General features: G+C 51.7%; 1 protein-coding gene and 1 long non-coding RNA gene across 3 annotated transcripts; one reads left to right on the plus strand and one right to left on the minus strand.

Moving 5' to 3' along the window:
- Positions 1-370: 370 nt before the first annotated feature.
- Positions 371-5,884, minus strand: IRF1 (interferon regulatory factor 1). The gene is made up of 10 exons (XM_052689322.1): positions 5,765-5,884; positions 4,789-4,880; positions 3,823-3,922; positions 3,472-3,648; positions 3,187-3,236; positions 2,922-3,057; positions 2,599-2,724; positions 2,099-2,142; positions 1,363-1,483; positions 371-954 (listed from the first exon to the last, which is right to left on the minus strand). The coding sequence occupies exons 2-10, from the start codon at positions 4,873-4,875 to the stop codon at positions 857-859; spliced, it is 939 nt and encodes a 312-aa protein (XP_052545282.1). The 5' UTR covers positions 4,876-4,880; positions 5,765-5,884; the 3' UTR covers positions 371-856.
- Positions 5,885-13,430: 7,546 nt separating this feature from the next.
- On the plus strand, positions 13,431-16,393 carry LOC128084068 (uncharacterized). Of its 2 annotated transcripts, XR_008208322.1 has the most exons (3): positions 13,431-14,650; positions 14,773-14,859; positions 16,273-16,393. It is a non-coding gene; the product is annotated as an uncharacterized LOC128084068 (long non-coding RNA). The 2 variants fall into 2 exon arrangements; XR_008208321.1 differs by having other exon boundaries at positions 13,431-14,859.
- Positions 16,394-17,847: the final 1,454 nt, after the last annotated feature.

Raw genomic sequence — 17,847 nt, forward strand, 5'->3', positions numbered from 1 at the left:
CAACAAATATACAACGCTTTATATACAAAAATAAAATGTACAAGAAAATAAGTTTATGGCATCTTAGTGATTTGTTTTCTATGCATTATGCGTGGACTAGAAGCTCCTCCATCCTGCTTCTGTGTGTGCCCTTGCTTGAGGCAGCTGCAGGTCGCTGGGTGCAGAACTGCAGGATCTGCTGGCAGGAGGAGTTCTAGAACAGAGCTCTGAAAGGCATTGCATAAATAAAAGTTCTGCCCTCGTCAGTGCAAAATTCTATGATGCGGCTGCTCCTCGACTGTTTGGTGGGAAGGGACACGGCATGCCTACGACAGATAACAGCCTATGAGCGAGCCCGGCTAAGTGTGCTAAATGGAAGCAAAGCCTAAAGTGAATTTTCACATTTTATTGGTCAGAACTATTTACATGAGTTGGAAAGATCTGATCTGAACATGAACTACATGCTGGAGCAAATGGAAGAAGAGAGAGGGCCAATTAGTGCAGTTTATCTGACTAAGTGTAATGAGAGTCATTAAGCTCATCACATCAGCAGTGTTGCACAAGTGAGCAGCAACCAACAGAGATCCATTGCACCGTCTCCTGAGCACCCCATGAGTAAAGTGCTGGGTGCTGGGGATGCAGGACCTCCTGGCCCGCAGTATGAGCATCACCTTGGGAGCACAGCACCGGTGCCCCATGCGTGAGATGGGCTCCTCTGCTTCTCGTGGAGATTTTCTTGCTTTTTTAGGCCTAAAACTGAAACGGAATAAAACGGCTTCTTTCCTCTTCCAGTCAGTAATAAGCGACTTCTGCCATTCCCTTCAGGTCTCTAAGAGTCTTTACAGAACTGCAGTTCACTGGCTGGGAAGCCAAGGGTTTACAGGCTGCAGGAGATGGGCTGCATGGATCTGACGGAGTCCAGCCAGGAGAAGTCCAGGCTGCTCTTCTGGTCCAGCATGTGGAACTCCAAATCCCCTGCACAGAGAGACACAGAAATGAGCACAGAACAGAAGGAGCGTGAGAACCCATGGATGGCAATGTATCAGCAAAGGAAACCACCCTCAGAGGTGAGCAAATGCCTTTGATTCACAATTTGCTGCAATACTCCAAACGCTCGCTAATTAAGCTCTCCAATTTAAGCTATCGCTAGTAGAAAACCTTGTTATGTTGCTAGGAAAACTGCAGCACAGATCTATATCATACTTCTACTGGAGGCTCTCTTTATCTCAACAAATTCCCTACGGACTCCCAACAGGCTAATTAGAGGAGTTCACACTTTCCCGTGTCGTAAGATTCCAGTTTCTCCCTCCCGGTTCAAGGAGTGTCTTGATGAAGGCCCTCTCCTGTACCCCCCCCAGCCCATAATGGCACAAGGCTCTGTACCTGAAGACATGTCGATCTCGCAGCCAAATGTGCTGCACATGGTCTGCGTGCCCGGCTCGTTGGTGAAGAAGCCCTTCCCCTCAACACTGGTTGTGTGCCAGTCCTGGGCGGGTTCGAATGGCTGTAAGGCAGTAAGGAGATGGTAAAAAGCCTGAGAGAGAGAGGGGTAGGGGAAATAGGGGTCCTCATGCACTGAGTAAATCCTCATCTAGCTAGAAGAGGGGGCAAACAGAGCAAAAAAGAAGGTTTTGTTAAGATAATGCTAATTATACAAAACTCATCTCACTCCTCATTTAATGGAAGTTAATGCACAGCAGGGAGGGTGGGAGCACCTTCCATCAACGAACCCCATCTCCTTATCAGTGGGATGAGTGCCCCATGTCTGGGGACGGAGATTAAAAGCCAAACACGAGGTGGAGGGATGAGCAAAATAAATAAGTCTTTCTAGAGAACTCGAAGGCCTCGTGGGCTCTGATACAGCAAGCTTTGCTTCTAGCAGTACTCAACAGCTTTCACCAGCTTCTACGTAGGGCATCTCAAGTTTGTGCTTGCAGAATCACCTCTTTTTTATCAATCATTTTTTCAGGCTTCCTCATTTAATGAGAGTTTTGGATTACAGGAAGCATGTGTTCAGCTCACATAAGGTTATCTATGGGTTAGGAAGCTACTGCTCTTCTTTCCTTGGTGCAAACAGCAATTTTGGACAACTTCAATTGAAAAGAAGGGCTGTTTTTACCTTCATCATGTGTGGTTTCATTTCATCCTCATCTTCATCCGCAACTGTTTTGTAATCACATTAAAAAAAAAAGAGATCTGAATGTCAGTTTTTCTCACACCTTCCTTCTGCTTCCTCACCACCACTGCACATCCCTGTCTCACACCAGCAGCACACTGAGGTTTCCCAGCCCCTGCTCAGATGGGAGCACTTCTCCACAGGCTTAGAGCCCTTTGCAGGCAGTTGGGATGGGATCCCACTGTGCCCCACATGTGCTACTGAGGAGATGCTCACAGCTTGAGGTCCAGAAGCAGCTCCGCAGCCTAAACTCTAACTGCACACCCCAGCTCCTCTCTACCCTGGCTGTGTTGTAGCTCTAGAAACCCAAATCCATCTGACAGAAGCTGCTTTTCCTACAGAGCAGCTCCTGCTTCTCTTAGCACCATGGCACCCTTGCCTCCATCCTGCCATAGCACCAGGAGAGTGCTGAGAAAACGAGGTGGGCAGGAAGCAACACCAACCTTCTGAGGACGAACCCAGAGGGGACACCTGGAGCTGGTAGAGGTCGTTGGTGCTGTCAGCCATGGCGATTTCATTCGACATCCTCCAGTCGGTCAGGGAGCCGCTCACCTCGCAGGACGAGAGGTCTGGGGATGCACAGGGAGGGCTGCTCAGAGCAGATCCCACCGCAGCACGTGGCTCTCAGCACAGACCCCCCCCCTACTTCCCCCTCTTCCTCCTCCTCCCCCCTGCACAGCCCTCAGGCAGCTCTGTCTCTTGCTGACACCGCTGTGGCTTTAGCACCAGCAGCACTCTTCTCTCTGCTCGGAGCTGAAGCTCTCACCTAAGGTGATGGATGTGTTCTCCACCTCCACTTCCTGCCCCGTGTAGTCGTGAGCGGTGTAGCTGCTGTGGTCATCAGGCAGAGGGGTGCTGGTTAGTCGTTCTGCTGACTCCTCCGTCCTCATATCCTCGTGCAGCTACAAAAATAAGAACAAAGCATGATAGGTTGTCTAAGAACTCACAAGTTCCCATACGAAAGAAATTAAGCTTGAAAACCACCAAAAAAAAAACCTCCAGCTCCTTCAGCTGCCTCTACAGATGCGTACCTTTCTCTTGCTCTTGTTTCTTGCTTCCCTTGAAGACTTTGACTTCCTTTCTGTTAAATAGAAATAAGACAAAGGTGAGCACGGCTGCGGGGCTGCTGAGCAGCTCCACCACTGCTGCCAAGCTGACCCCAGGGCATCCCTCCAAGTGCTTTTGTTTGGGACAAAATGAGCTGTTTGTCTAAACCATCACCAGCAAGCCCAGCAGCCCCAGGGCTGCCTGCAGGTCTGTGGGATGCTGCCTAAGCAGAGCAGGAAATCTAAGCAGTGCTTAAGCTGAGGGCTTACCCTTCTTCTGGTCCTTTGTCAGGGGTGGGAGCATCCTGTACACACGGACAGCGCTGGAGCCTTTGTTGATGCTTTTGTCCTTCACTTCTTCAATGTCAGGCAGTGAATTCATGGCACAGCGGAAGTTTGCCTTCCAGGTTTTTGGGTCAGGGTCCTTCTCACCTACTTTGTATCTTCCTGTTAAGAAGAGATGGGGTGAACGTTGAGTGTTTTCATCGCAGTGATAGTTCTTCACCCCAGAAAAGTTCTTTCTCTGTTTCCTCTGACATGTAACACCTGAGGTGTAAGCCGGGACAGGAAGGATAACACTGGAGATGTTCACATGAGTGGGGGACTGAAGCCAGCACACACCTGTATGGATGGCCCAGCTCCGGAAGAGGCAGGCGTCCTTCTCTATGTCCCAGCCATGCTTAGCTGCATGTTTCCATGGGATCTGAAATATCATCTTATCCTGAAATTAAACCAACAGAAATCTGAATTAAAAAAAAAAAAAAATAAAAGCATCACATGCCAGATTGCAATGATGGCTTTAAGCAAAGAATTTCCTCAGCAGCAGCTCAGAAGCTTTGAAACCCTCTCCTCACATCCTCATTTAAGAACTGCTGGTCCACCTGTGGGGTTTGGGAAAGGTCTGTGCAGTGGTACAGTAGCAATGAACAGCCTCAGCTCAAGCTCAGAACCACTGCAACGTGTTGCACCTCATCTGCTAGTGTAACATTTTCCATGTATGCCTGGATACAGAATCCCTTGAAAGGCTACAAGTGAGACCCTGCATGAATCCCACCAAAACCATGCCCTAGCTTAAATGGTGCCTCGGGATGGATTGGAAGCTTCAGAGACAGAAATCTGACTCAGTAAGCCTGGTGATCCCATTCCTGTGGGACAGCAACAGGGATGTGCTTCTCAACGCCAACCTGAGATGAACTGAGAGTTTATTTTAGGTCAGAGATAAAGATTTCTGTCCTGTGTGGGGAGGCGTAGGAGTAGCTACTGAGCTGGGACAGAAGGTGGCCTGGCTCCAGGAAGCACCAAGAGATGAGTTTTCTTGGTTCTCAGTCAAGTTCAAACTGCATTTATTATTACCCATAGGAGAGTTATCAAGAAAAACATTGAAATCCTGCATTCTGTACCAACCTGAGCCACCTTTCCTGAAAATGAAGTTTTCTTTTAAAAATAAAAAGTTTTTTAAAAACTTATTCATTTTCTTCTTTCCTTTATGATCTTGACTCATGTTTAATATCAACTAAAAACAAGCTTGGTTAATGATACGGTAATAATAATAACGATGCAGCAATAATAGTAAAAAGGATGGCTCACCTTGTTGATCCAGATCAGCCCCGGTATTTGATTGGAATTAATCTGCATTTCCAACCAGGGTCTCATGCGCATCCTTGAGACGGGCATGTTTCCTGCGGGGGACACACGGGGTCAGCCGAAACCTCTCCTCTCCTACCTCAACCACCCCGCACTGCCCCCATCTCCCGGCTCTCCCAGTGACCACAGCCGCGTTTAGAGTCTTTTGCTCCGTTTCAGAGCCTTCTGCCCTGAGTCCCGCTGCATGACGAGGTCCTGCTGCGGGAGGGGAGCAAAGCAAGCAGCGAGGACCCCCGCGCCACCCCTCTGTGCGGCCACCCGGTACCTCTCTGCACGGCCTCTCGCTCCAAGTTCGCTTCCTGCGCCGAGCGAAGCGGCGATTCCGCCGTACCTCCCCTGCCCCCCCCCCCCCCGGAGTGCAGCGCTGCGGCCGTCCTCCCCCCCCCCCCCCCCGCTCCGCTCTGCCCCTCTCGGAGCTTCCTGTTTGCGCTGCCCGAGGACAGCCGCTCCCGAACAATAGGGCTGCGGCTTTCCCAAGCAACGAGACAACGGCTCGCAAAGTTCTCGGAGCCGGGAGAGAGGGCAGACGGCGCCGAGTCGAGCCGGGCCGGGGTGTGTGCGGCCCTGCAGGGCGCAACCCCGGAGTCCAGCGCTGGCTCCTGATGAGCAACAAAGCCACAGCCGCGCCCAGACGTCGCCGTCCCCTTAGGGCGCGGAGGATGTCCCGTCCCGTCCCGTCCCGTCCTGTCCGTGTTGTGGGAGCGGGGCAGCAGCCCCCGAAGGATGCCCGGTGCCCCTCGAAGGCTGCAGCATGACGGGCGCAGCGGCACCTGAGACACCCCAAAAGCACCTCAGCATAACTCAGACTGGAGGTGTCTCCGCTTGGCGAGCCGAGCCGAGCCGGACCGGACCGAGCTGAGCCGTGTCCCCTTGAGAACGCATGCAGCCAAAGCAAGGGGCGGAGAACGCCGGGACCCACCTCGCCGTGAGATCCTGTGCTGTGCTGAGCTGCGACGAGATGCGACGAGATGAGCCGAGCGGAGCCGAGCGGAGCCGTCCGTGCTCGACGGCCGCCGAGCCACTTCTGCCGCCCGCGGGTCGCGCCCTCGGGTATAACGCGGTGGCCGGGATTCCCCGCCGCCCGGGCTCGGCAGCGGCTTCACCAATCAGCGCCACCGCTGGAGGACGGTCGCGCCGCTGATTGGTCTCTGCATCCGGCATCATTTCTGGGAAATCAGGCTGTTGTAGCACCAGCGGAGCGGGGGGAGCACCGCCCCCCCCCGGCACGGCACGGCAGCGACATGGCGATGGGACGGGGATGAGACGGCGATGGGACAGGGATGAGACGGCGATGGGACGGCTATGCACGTCCTGCGGCTCCGCTGGCACGGTTCTCGGCCCCACCGAGGGCTGCCTCTGCATGACAAAAGGGACTCAGCCCACAGACATTCGGTGTTTGTCCTCCTCCCCTCCCCCGTTCTGTGTTTTCACCCCTGACCCCGGGTGGGGGCAGGTGAGCTGCAGCACAGGACCTCTGACCCCACAGCCATCCCAAAATGCGCACCCGCGGACCCGCCGGCTCGGTGCAGCACAAGTAAAGGAGGAAAGGAAGTGGAAAAAAATAAGGGTCAGAATGGGGCTATTTTTAGTGCAGTGGGAATTGGCCAGCACTCAGCTGCACTTAGGGAATGTGCTGGGAGGGTCAGTCATTGCATCCAACGTGCACAGCACCCCGAGGACCACGGTGCCCCAAAGCAGCACGATAGCACTGCTGAGAGCTCATGGAGGGTCCGTGCTGCATCCTCGTGTGTTCTGTGCCAGCAGTTCCCAGAAAGGGACTTGGAGGATGTGGAAGAATAGGAACTATGGGGATGGGTGGCAGGAAGGTCTATAGAAAAGGAAATAAAAGAAATGAAAATGATAAGCTGTGTTCCTGTGTTTATATTTCCGTGCCCACTGTCGGCTTCCAGCGATGCACATGAGCAGAGCTGCACTCCTACCCAGTAAGCACACGACTGATGGACACAGGCATGCAGTGCCCAGAAGATCCCTGAGCATAGCACAGTGCTGCCAGACCTTTGAACAGCCCAGAGCCCACCATCCTGCTGGGCAGTGCTGCTGCATGCACTGGTTTGAAGTCTCAGGCACTGGACTGGGGCTGCTCAGCCCAGTGCTGGTGGTACTGGAGCCCTCCTGCAATGCTGCTCTCATGCAGCTCCAAGCTGAGCTCCATTTGCTTGAGTGTAGGTGCTGGACACTCCCAGTCAGTCTGATTTCCCATCACCATAATGGCACGCATTGTGCAATACCTTGCAGCGAGTCGTGTGTTTCTGATCATCTGTCTTCTGGGTAAATGGCTGAAGAGGTTGGGGCAATGGAGGCAATCTGTAAAGCCTGGGAATGCTTTTTTCTCCTACCTTCCTCAGCCAGGGCTGTGAGTGCTGGGCTGCTTTGAAATACCCTTGGATGGCAGTAGATTGGAGTTGTGGTTTTACCCACTGCCTTAAATGAGCAGAATATTGCAATGCTTAAAGGGCTGTCCCACCTTCTGACTTGCCTGGCTCAAGTTGAGTGAAGCAGAATTGTTTTTGGATGCCTATAGAATATACAATTAATGTATCTAAGTAACAAAGCCTCCCCTTCCCTTCCCTTCCCTTCCCTTCCCTTCCCTTCCCTTCCCTTCCCTTCCCTTCCCTTCCCTTCCCTTCCCTTCCCTTCCCTTCCCTTCCCTTCCCTTCCCTTCCCTTCCCTTCCCTTCCCTTCCCTTCCCTTCCCTTCCCTTCCCTTCCCTTCCCTTCCCTCTCCTCTCCTCTCCTCTCCTCTCCTCTCCTCTCCTCTCCTCTCCTCTCCTCTCCTCTCCTCTCCTCTCCTCTCCTCTCCTCTCCTCTCCTCTCCTCTCCTCTCCTCTCCTCTCCTCTCCTCTCCTCTCCTCTCCTCTCCCCTCCCCTCCCCTCCCCTCCCCTCCCCTCCCCTCCCCTCCCCTCCCCTCCCCTCCTCTCCTCTCCTCTCCTCTCCTCTCCTCTCCTCTCCTCTCCTCTCCTCTCCTCTCCTCTCCTCTCCTCTTCTTTTCTTCCTGTTTCTTTTTTAATACATATATATTTTTTTAAAAATTAAAAGATAACAGAACAACAGAACCATAAAAGAGTTGGGCTGGACGGGTGGGAATGCTTTCAGGGCCAGGATGGAGTCATGTGCAATGGGAAGAGGCAGCCTGGACAAACAGTGTCACACTGTTGCACTCCACCTCCACTGCTGTTCTGTTTGTTTGTTTTCAACAAGAAAATTAAAGAAAAATCAAGCCCAAACTTGGATTTTGTGCAGAACTCTCACCCCTGGAAGTGCCCCATGTGTTTTGCCCACTCATTTTTTCGCTGTCTCAGTAGTACCTTCAGGTTTTGCCTTTGTGCAGGGTGAGGCAGGGCTCCTGGTGAGCTTTCAGTGTCAATAAAGATAGAAGGCATCAGGTAAATCAAACACAGGAGGAGACAGAGAGGCACGCGGCCGAGGCAGGGCAGCACAAGGCCATTTCCAGCTCATGGGCTCCGAGCTGCCTCATGCTGACCCTCGGGCACGAAGTACCCTGCACTCAGGAGTGCTTGAAGGTAGCGAAAGGAACTTGAAAAAGAGATGGCAGAAGGTACGTGAGGTTCCAACACCAATGCCATCACAATAAAGAAGTCACAGCATCTCTTACACAACGTAAATATTGGCAAGGCAGGTCACGCCGTGGTTCTTTCAAGCTCCAGCCTCCCCTGGTCTGTTGCTCAGCCCTCAGCTGGCTTCACACCAGAATAACCCTGAGCTTCTTGGGCCAATGTGCTGACGATTATATATGGAAGATGTGTCAGAGATACCTCAGTGACCTCATTTTGAGTGGCAACTTAATTGATCCGTGACTTCTGCACCACAGTGCCACTCCAGCTATTTTTAGTGCTTATCGCTGGCAGCAACTGGCATGGACGAGGCATCAAATAAATACACCCAGCATAGAAACGCAGCGCTAACTCTGCATCTCCACCGCTTTCTGCAGGTATAAACCCACACAGATCGCTCCTGGTGAAAGCCCACTGACCTTTCTATGCTGGCTATGCCCTATCTGCACAGCCAGTTGGTGCTGAGGGAGTGCCCTCCCCAGGCTGGGATGCAGCCTGCTGGTTTGCTGCTTTCTTATCTCTCAGCAGAAACAAGGAACTGACAGCTCACCTCTGGCAGTGGAGCTGTGTCAGGCTCACACAGAGCTCACAGAGCCACTCTGTGCCACCACGCCAAGGGACATCAGCTGCTCACAGTGCCTGCATGCCTGCTCTGCAGGAAGGCATGCGTGTGGAGGTAGGGTGTGCTCGTACAAAACACAGATAGTGAATAATGCACTTCAAGAAGCAAACAAACACCAGGGAAGCGTTTTGCTCCACCCAGCTGTCACCTGTAGGGAGTTGCCATTGCTCCCAGCTCTTTGGTGTGGGGTCCCCTGGCCTCCATCTGGATGCAGGCTGCTCCCAACCCCTGCCCTGCAACCCCCACTGCCCTCTTCCTCATATCGCCCTGCGATTCACTGACGGTATTAACAGTAAACTGAGATATAAGGAAAAAGATCACCAGAAGCGTTTCATCACATCTACCCAATGCAGGGCGACCCCAAGTCCCAATTTGTTTCCTTGATCCGCAGGAAGTTTTTCCGTGTCATTTTCATTTAAAACCTAACCAAATCCCCAGGCAGTGTTCCACGAGTGCTGTGTGCTATCCTGAGATGGACACAGCTCTGTCTGTAACCAGATGCTCCTGGGAAGCTCCATACTCCATGTGACACCAAAAAGCACCATCTACATGGGATCGGCTGGGAGAACACAGAAGCAGAGGATCATGGATTTGGCCAAATGGTGTTGATGTAGCACTTTGTTCCCCATCTTTGCCCCTCGGGTCAGTTAAGCTGCTATATAAGGCAGACCAAGATGGTTTCATTCTGGTGCTGTGTAAAACAAAGCATGCTGGCTGGCACTGGGCTGCGTGCATTGAATCGGGGGTGAGGAAAGGGTTCCAGCCCTACAGATGCTTGGATATCACAGCTCTGCTGGGAGAGCACGACTGCAGGACAGGGCAGACGGGATGCAGTGTGGCTTCAAGGTGGGGAAGAGCAGGAGCATGGTGAGAGTCAGCCCTTATCTGCTTCCCCTCCGTGCCACCTGCTTCCTTCCAGAGATGCACTGTCACCCCCCGCCCTCTCCAGTACTCAGCAGCCTCTCCAGGCCAAGCACCACACATGGTAGTTCCTCCTCACCACCAGTGCCAGGTTCCAGTCTCTCCCCATGATGCCTGGTGACCTTGCAGGCTGTCCTGTAAACCTCCCCTCCCCTTCCCCACTCCTTCCCTTCACTGCCTGCCTCCCCTCTCCCTCTGCAAACTGCTCTCATTCACATCCTTTCTCATTCTCTTCCCTGCTCCCCTTCCACCCTTTCCCCATTAAACTCTGAAACTGCTTTGCACCGGATCACCTGGGCACATGGAATAGCTGCAGAGCCCACCCAATCCCCTGGGAAGCCCAGAGCCCCAGCAGTGAGCACCCAACCGACTGCGTGTGGCTCTGAGTGGCACTGGGCAGGGAGGGGTTAACACCAAGCGGGTGCAGGGTGCAGGCTCAGCCTGGCTACAAAAGCAAACACCAAAAAAAGCAGCTTCTCCTGTGCCTGCAACCTTGGGAGTACAGTGCTCGCTGCAAGCTCTTTCCATTTCTTATAAATGGCTCTCTTACAAAAAGGAAGTCTGGCTGGAGCACATGCAGGGCAAAATGTGAAAATTGTTGACGCTGTGCCCAGTGAGGTAATGCTCACAGGCGCTCTGATTCTCAGGCTGCAATAAATACATCCTGGGATGGGCTGCCTGCAGCTTCCTGGAATCCAAAATCTCTATCTCAGGACAAGAAATCAGTGCAGTTCTCCTTACTGATGACACAGCCAATTTTTCAGACCAAACCAACACGAGATTCTATGCTCAGGTTTGTGGGAGAAAAAGGAAATTCTGACAATTTCACCCATGCTTCCTGAATTTCCCCTCTCCCTGCTTTTCTCTGAACCTCACAGGAGATGGCTTTTCCACAAAATGTTTGCAGGGCAAAGCTCAGTTTGCAGTGGAGCAGATCCCATGTGCTACAGCTGTGCATTTGCCTAATGAGGGCCAGAGTTGCAGACCTCCCTGCCAGGGGTGGGCATAGGGCACCTGGGGGTCTTTCCTTGTAGAGCACTGATGCAAGCAGGGCTGGTAGCTGCAGAACATGGGAGCTGTACTATAGGGGCTGCCACCCCCTGCCCAGGTTGGGGGCTGCTGGCTGCCACCCTCTGTTCCCACCCCACACCTCGTCCTGCAGCTCTGCAGAAGGACTCATCACAAAGTGGAAGATGCACCGCGGGACCTGTAAGCATTTCACCCTCTGCTCTGCCTTGGGGAAGGAATGAATGGCAATGGTTTTATTTCCAAACCTCCATCCTCTCATATTGCAAAGAGGCTACCAAAGAAAAGAAACTCTTGCTGTTGCCTTGTAGGGCTCATCCAGTTGGCACAGTGCAAGCTGTGGGGCAGAGAAGTGAAGGTTGGGATGCATTGGGACTGTGCTCTGTGCTCAACTCCAGGGGAGGAAACTCCTGCAGAGTGGAAGCCCAGCACGACTGGCAGGCTGCTGAGGGGCATTGGGTTTGCACTGGGATCCTAAGGGAATAACAACAGTGAAGACTGAAAATAATACATGTCTAGCATCAGAGGTTCAGACATCTGAGCATTCTTCCTTATTTTTATGGTCAGTTACTTGTTAGCTGTTAACTTGATGCAGACTTTTCTGTCCAGTTGAGTCCAAAGGAGTGACCAGCAGCCTTACTTGATAACAGTGCATTTTTCATGGGTTGTGCAGAAAAGAGTCATCCCTGGAGATCCTGAAGTGTACAGCAGGGCTCAGCCCAGGCCTGCTGGTTACACCCCACTGTGCTGAGCCAGCCCAGCTCCAGTTGTGTGCCAGGAAGGGAAAGGCTGAGCTCAGTGTCCTGCCGAACCCCACAGAGCTCTACTGGGGGGCTCAGCAGCCGGGCTCATCTGCATGCTTCTCCCCACAGGAAAATGGGGGCATTCCTGAGCAGTGCCTGGAGGGATCTCCAGGGATCAGGGCACTGTGCAAGGAGCATCTGACCCACGCAGGTCTCTGCTCAGACAGCTTCACCTTCCAGCGTCGCGCAGGTGTGATTTCTTCTGAGACAGACATAACGATGTAGGTCGCTCTGAAAGTAATGCCTCCTGTCTATTGCCACGGAAAGTACAACAGATACAAAGAGCACAATAACACTATTTGATAGAGCAAATTCTCAGCTACAAAACACTGTTTTTCAGCATAGCCGCCACCATTCGCTATGCTTTTTCACCAGTGATGAATAAGAACCTGCACAGTGCGCTCATACAGATCTGCCCCAGCAGAGGTGCCTCACTATCACCACTGCTGCAATGCACTCCTGTGCTCTGTGCTCACATCCACTCTTTGGTCAGCGAATGTCAGTGGGTGGGAAGATTCAATCCCTACTGCCATACCACCGACGTCCTCCTCTGTCATTGCGGGCCAACAGAATAAAATAAGAAACATTAATTTTGGAGCAGCTCTCTGCATCTATCTACCCATCCATGTGTGTATTTGTATCTATAACAGCAATTACTCTGTAACCACTGAGATCAAGATCAAGATCAAGATCAAGGCATAAACTGCCCTTCTTTGGCCAAAGTCCGGGAGCAGCATGGCGGCCACAGGCAGCACGGTGTCACCCCCACCTCTCACAGGGTCCACAGAGGGCAAAGAACCCAGTGCCTGTTTGCCACCTGAGTCACCCGGGGGTGCGTGACATCCCCGATCTGCTGGTGGCCGTTCTCTCAGCACAGAACCGCTGACGGATGGGGCAGGAATGCAGAAGTCACCCTTTGGCACGCTGCACTTCAGGGCGCTCAGGGCAAGCGTGGGTGCCATCCGCAGCCCCAGCGCGACGCCAGCTGTCACACCCCAGGCGGCAGGCATCCAGCGGAGCTTTCCTCCGTGCATCCCCCGGCAAGACTATTATTCTATTAATTGTATTCTATTACCGTTACGTTATTAATTATGTTATTAATTATGTTATTAATCACTTTTTTTTTTTTTTTTTTTGGAGAAGAAACAACCCGCCCTTTGGCTCCCGGACGGGCCGCTGAGTGGCTCCGCTCCTCCCGCCCCACCGCCGCCCCCGCCGCCGAGTTTCGCTTCCCCGCGGGAGCGGCTCCGAGCGCTTCCGGGAATCGGCGGTACCGCGCGCCGCCGCGGGGGGGCGCTATAACACGCGGCGGGACCCGGCCGGGGGAATCCCAGGCGTGAGTCAGGGGCCGGGAGCGGCCGGACTGCGGGGCTGCGGGGCTGCCCTCCGCCCGCCGGGAAAACCCGCGCGGAGGGAAAAGCACCGGGGCAATGAGAGCGATGTGTGCGGCCCCGGGGCGCAGTGCCGCCGCCCCCGGAGCAATGCCTCACAAAAAGAACAACGAAAAACCCCAAACGCTGCGCCCTTTGGCTCGCGCGGCGCAGGATTTCGCCCGTGGATGCGCGGATGAGGAACGGGTTTTTATGGTTATCATCCACGCACGCTCTGCGTGCCGTATGTATTCATTACCTCGCACAGATCGTTTGTCTTGCGCATCTCTGCCGTTATTTATTATTTCACGGTGATAAACGGGCGGGTTTAGCAGAGCAGGGCCACCTCCGGGCCGTGAGCCGCACTTTGATGAGGCAAAACAAGCCGTTAATTCTGAATTGCTCCTCTGCAGGGCGCTCTCTCCGCATGTTGCCACTAGGGGGAGGGGGGTGTCTCACCCGTTCAAAATAAGTTCATAGCAGGCTGGTGCTAAGCTCCACAGGCAAGAGCTGGGCGCCTTCAGTCCATGCCACGAGAGCAGTGCCGCCCTGTGCAGCCTTCTTCGGCAGCTGGCACTGCTCTGCTGAATGTCTGGCTCCGGGTTGCACTGCTAAATACATCACAGGCACCACAGTGCCCACAGGGTACGTGCCACAGCTTTAATGTCAGTCAGTGAACGGTGCCCTGGGCACAAGCCATGATCTTCAGTCAGAGCCATGGCTGAGTGCATCAGAGACACAAGCGGGGATGCATCTGGAAGGTGAGACCAACATTCCCAGTCTGGTGTCATGCTGAAAACGCAGCCCAGGTGTTGCTGAGTCAGAGCTGGGCCCAGCCTGGTGCTGGGATGCTCCTGCCTGCCCACAACCAGCCACCACCCACAGGTTTCTGCTCTGACTGCTCCACTGCCCTCGCTTGGAAGATTTTGCACCTCAGCTTTTCTTGGCAAGGGTTTGTCTCCATGTTTTGTGGGGAGAAAGCAAACACCAGAGCTGCGCCTTGTTAGCTGTATTCTGTAAGCCCTGGCTGTGCATTGGGAAGGGCTGAGGGAGACCCCCATGCATAGAGAATAACAGGGCTTTTAAAATCCTGATTACATAGGCAGCTGCCTCGCTTACAGGAGAAATAATCACAGGAATAATAACAACGTGAAGAAATACACAGTTGCTCTCTGGAAATGAGTAATACATTGTTACCAGGGTCTATTAAAATGTAATAGTTACTGTAATTCAACTTCTAATAAGTAAAATAGCATTTATTTAGTGCTAGAAGAAGTGATTGGTTTGGAGGTATCTTAGCAGTATTTAAAGCACAGCTGGAATCATTCACATCTGATGCAGGTGGGTGAGGAGATGTGTTGGGGCAGCACGGCTGCAGCCTGGCTTCTGGGTGAAGCTGAGAGTTATTTTTAAACTGAAAAGTCCTTTTTTTGGTGATCCTGAAGTCATCCTGCTGGGCCCATTTAACTGGTGGGAGGTGGATGAATTTCTTTGTTGTAGGCAGTTTTATCACAGCCATCTCACTTCTCCTTCAGTGCTCGGTTATTCCTGGTTGTCTTCTCATGGTGTTGGGTTTTTTTTTGGTAAAACAGGAGACTGCTGAGGCCTTTTCTTCATCCTTTGACCCCTTCCAAAGTGCACACACTGCTCTCAGTGACAGCTGACCCAGGATTTTGGCAGTAAGTATCTGTATGTGTGTGCTGAGCTCTTGTTGTGTTGAAATGGCATCAGTAGGCACATGCTTGCTAGGACCAAATACACGTGTTCCCTAAGCATGTCCCTGTATTGCTGGGCTTTGGGCTGGCAGCCCCTCCTCCTAGCACAGCATCAGTGGGGCGAGGGATAACAAAATATAAAATAAGGGCTGGCTGTGTGAGGGTGTGGATGAGCAGTGCCTGCTCTGTGCTGGCGTAACACAAGGTGCAGTGAGAGCTCTGATTGTGATGAGGGCGAGAGGTGATGGGTTCACATTGTGCCCTGGGAAGTTCAAGTTGGATGTTTGTTAGATTTACCCAAGTGTGGAAATGGCTCAGAGGGGATTTGTGTGTGTGTGAGTGTTGGGGGGGAGGGGGAGAAAATAAAACGAGGGGAAAAGAAAGGCAGAGATGCATTTATTCCCTCTGTGAAAAGTGGTAGAAATACAAAATATTTATTTTCTCCAAAATACACATATCTAAAAAAAAATGCAATATAATTTAATTGTCACTATATGAACGAACTCAGAATGATCAAAGCATTCCCATCCTCAGCACCAGCTTCAGGAAACACGTGCTGTCTCAAAGAGGCCCATACCTGGCTCATTTGATCTTCAATAGCCCAATCTCCCCTGGTCTGCAAAAGCTGCAGGTGAAGGAGAACGCTGGGCCGTGTTTCTCAGTGCTTAGGAAAGGCTGTGACCAGGCTGCAAAGCACGAGCACGGCGTTCTCCTACTGCTTGCCAGTGGGGGGTGTATGAATATGCATAGCAGTGCTCCTGCAGGGCAGGGAAGGCAGAACTTTCCGTGAAGATGAATTTGCAGTTCATCCTCACCTGCCTTCAAAGCAGTGGCAAAGCCAATTCTGAACTTAAGAAAGTTTTGCTGGTATAATTACACTGATTAATCCCCTGTTATAATCTTGAGATTCTCCCAATACCAATTCCCTGAAGAAAATTAACTGTTCTAGCAACATCAGTTGTGTGTTGGTCTGTAAGTGGGTTCTTGCTCTTCTGAAAGTGCTATCAAGAGTAACACCCATGTGGGACCCAGGTCTGTTGAGGTTACGTGATACCAGCAAATGTTTCCAGCAGAAATTTGGCCTTAAACCTGAAAACACGTGGCTCCTGTGGTTAGAATTTGTGCTGTCCCCTCCACTGGGGGACCTGGTCTTACAGAAAGGCAAAGAAAACACCCATCCCACATCCCAGCGCACTGCTTGGACTCGTGGAGCAAGGGCTGATGTCTGAGCATCCATCTGTACCCACCCCTACTGTGGGTGTTTTGGTATCAGTGTCAGCTTTGCACGTGAAACCAGAAGGCTTTGGGATTAGCCCATATTTCCCCATACCCTGCTCTGTTTGCTTCACCAGCAGGCATTTGCAATTTCATCTACAGGTACGAATGGCTTTTTGTGGTCGATGCTTTGTGAGATTCCATTCTGAACGTGAGCCAGCACAGTGCTGCTGGGTGGAAGAGGTAACCTTTGCAATTTGAACATAAAGAATTAAAACAAGCACTCTTTTTTGCTGCTTGTTTAAGCCTACAGTGACTCTGGGAAGTTGTAATTACTCTTTTGCACCTCTTGATAATTTTCGGATGAATGTTCTCAGTTTTTCTATGAATCTCTTCACATTCTTTCTTTCTGTGTCACATTCTCCCTGAAAAGTTAGCAAAGAAAGTGTAATTACGCAGTGTTTGACCATCATGGTTTTTTCACCCTGAAATCATTTTATAAACAATGTTTTCCTTAAGATTTAAATAAGCCAAGTGTGGCAATGAATCATCATTTTAGAGATTAGAACCTCAGAATTGCAGAGCCAGGAGAATAATGCCAGGATTTCTTCTTCCATGTGCTGAACGAATCCATTTCCAAAAGCGAATCCCCCTTCTGCAGCCATAAGGGCACAGTTATGAACCATGGGCTGTGTTTCACAGATCTCTGATAGACAAGAGATGGATCCCTACCTCTCTTGCCAGCTTTGCTGCGAGAGATGGCCTCAGTTTGTCAAAACTTTGGAAAAAAGTGCTGAATCTCTTCATCTCAGGATTATTTTTCAACAGTTCGGTTCCTTCAAACAATGTTTTGATGCAGCTTTCGTCCTAGGATGGAGGAAATACCAAAACCGAGAAACAAATTCATCACTATGAACTGCAATTCGTTTGATAAACTCATTTTGATTGACATCCAGCTGGCTGGGTGACAAAAATGTGGTATTCCTGACTTCCAGACTCATGTTTGCAAATGACTTTAGGTGAGTGCATCCAACTGATGCTCATTTTTTCTTTGCTGCATGATAGCTTTTGTTTTGCCTGGATGGAGCACTGGATTCGTGCATAGCACAGCCCCTGCTCTTACTGCAGCCTGAAGAGCAGTTGGAGCTCTTACATCTGCTCTTCCAGCTGATCATTTCTTTTTCTGGCCCCAGGAGCTGCGAGTTTGGAACATGAGAGAAAGAGTTGAAATGAACCCAAAGCTCTCTTGTCTTTAACCCCGCCATATCTGCGTGCCCAGAGAGCAGTCAGCATGGCTGCATGGTGCTGCAGAGCTGGTCCTGCAGCCAGGGAGGTGCTGGGGTATGAGTGGAGCGTGGAGAGGCAATGGCTGCACCGTCTGGCATGGAGACATCAGTGAAACATGCAGGGGAGGAAAGGAGGAGGAGCAGGCGCTGCTGTCAGAAGCAGGAGCAGAGAGAAGTGTGGCAGGAGGAGAAAGTGAGGAAAATGAAGCAAAAATCAGCTCTGGGTGGAAGAAACCAATCCCCTGAGGTGTGGTCTCGTGCTGTGCACTCCCGGATACTCCATGGCCATGAGGACCTTGTGCCCTCACTGGGGAAGATGTGAGCTTCGGTCGTGTAGCAGAACAGAGAGAAGTGATGGAGCTGGGAGCTTTGCATCTGATTTGCAAGGTAATGGGTTGAGTTTATAAATGAAAAATGAGTTCTGTAGCTAGCTGACGTCAGGAATGTGAAT

The sequence above is a fragment of the Tympanuchus pallidicinctus genome, unplaced genomic scaffold (assembly GCF_026119805.1).
Source record: "Tympanuchus pallidicinctus isolate F22 unplaced genomic scaffold, pur_lepc_1.0 scaffold25, whole genome shotgun sequence".
Lineage (NCBI taxonomy): Eukaryota > Metazoa > Chordata > Aves > Galliformes > Phasianidae > Tympanuchus > Tympanuchus pallidicinctus.

Coding starts and splice junctions, on each gene's coding strand:
- IRF1 (XM_052689322.1), bottom strand. CDS start 4,875: ATGCCCGTCTCAAGGATGCGCATGAGACCCTGGTTGGAAATGCAGATT. Junction 3,923..4,788: donor GGCTGATCTGGATCAACAAG/GTGAGCCATCCT, acceptor GTTTAATTTCAG/GATAAGATGATATTTCAGAT. Junction 2,725..2,921: donor GAACACATCCATCACCTTAG/GTGAGAGCTTCA, acceptor GTGCATCCCCAG/ACCTCTCGTCCTGCGAGGTG.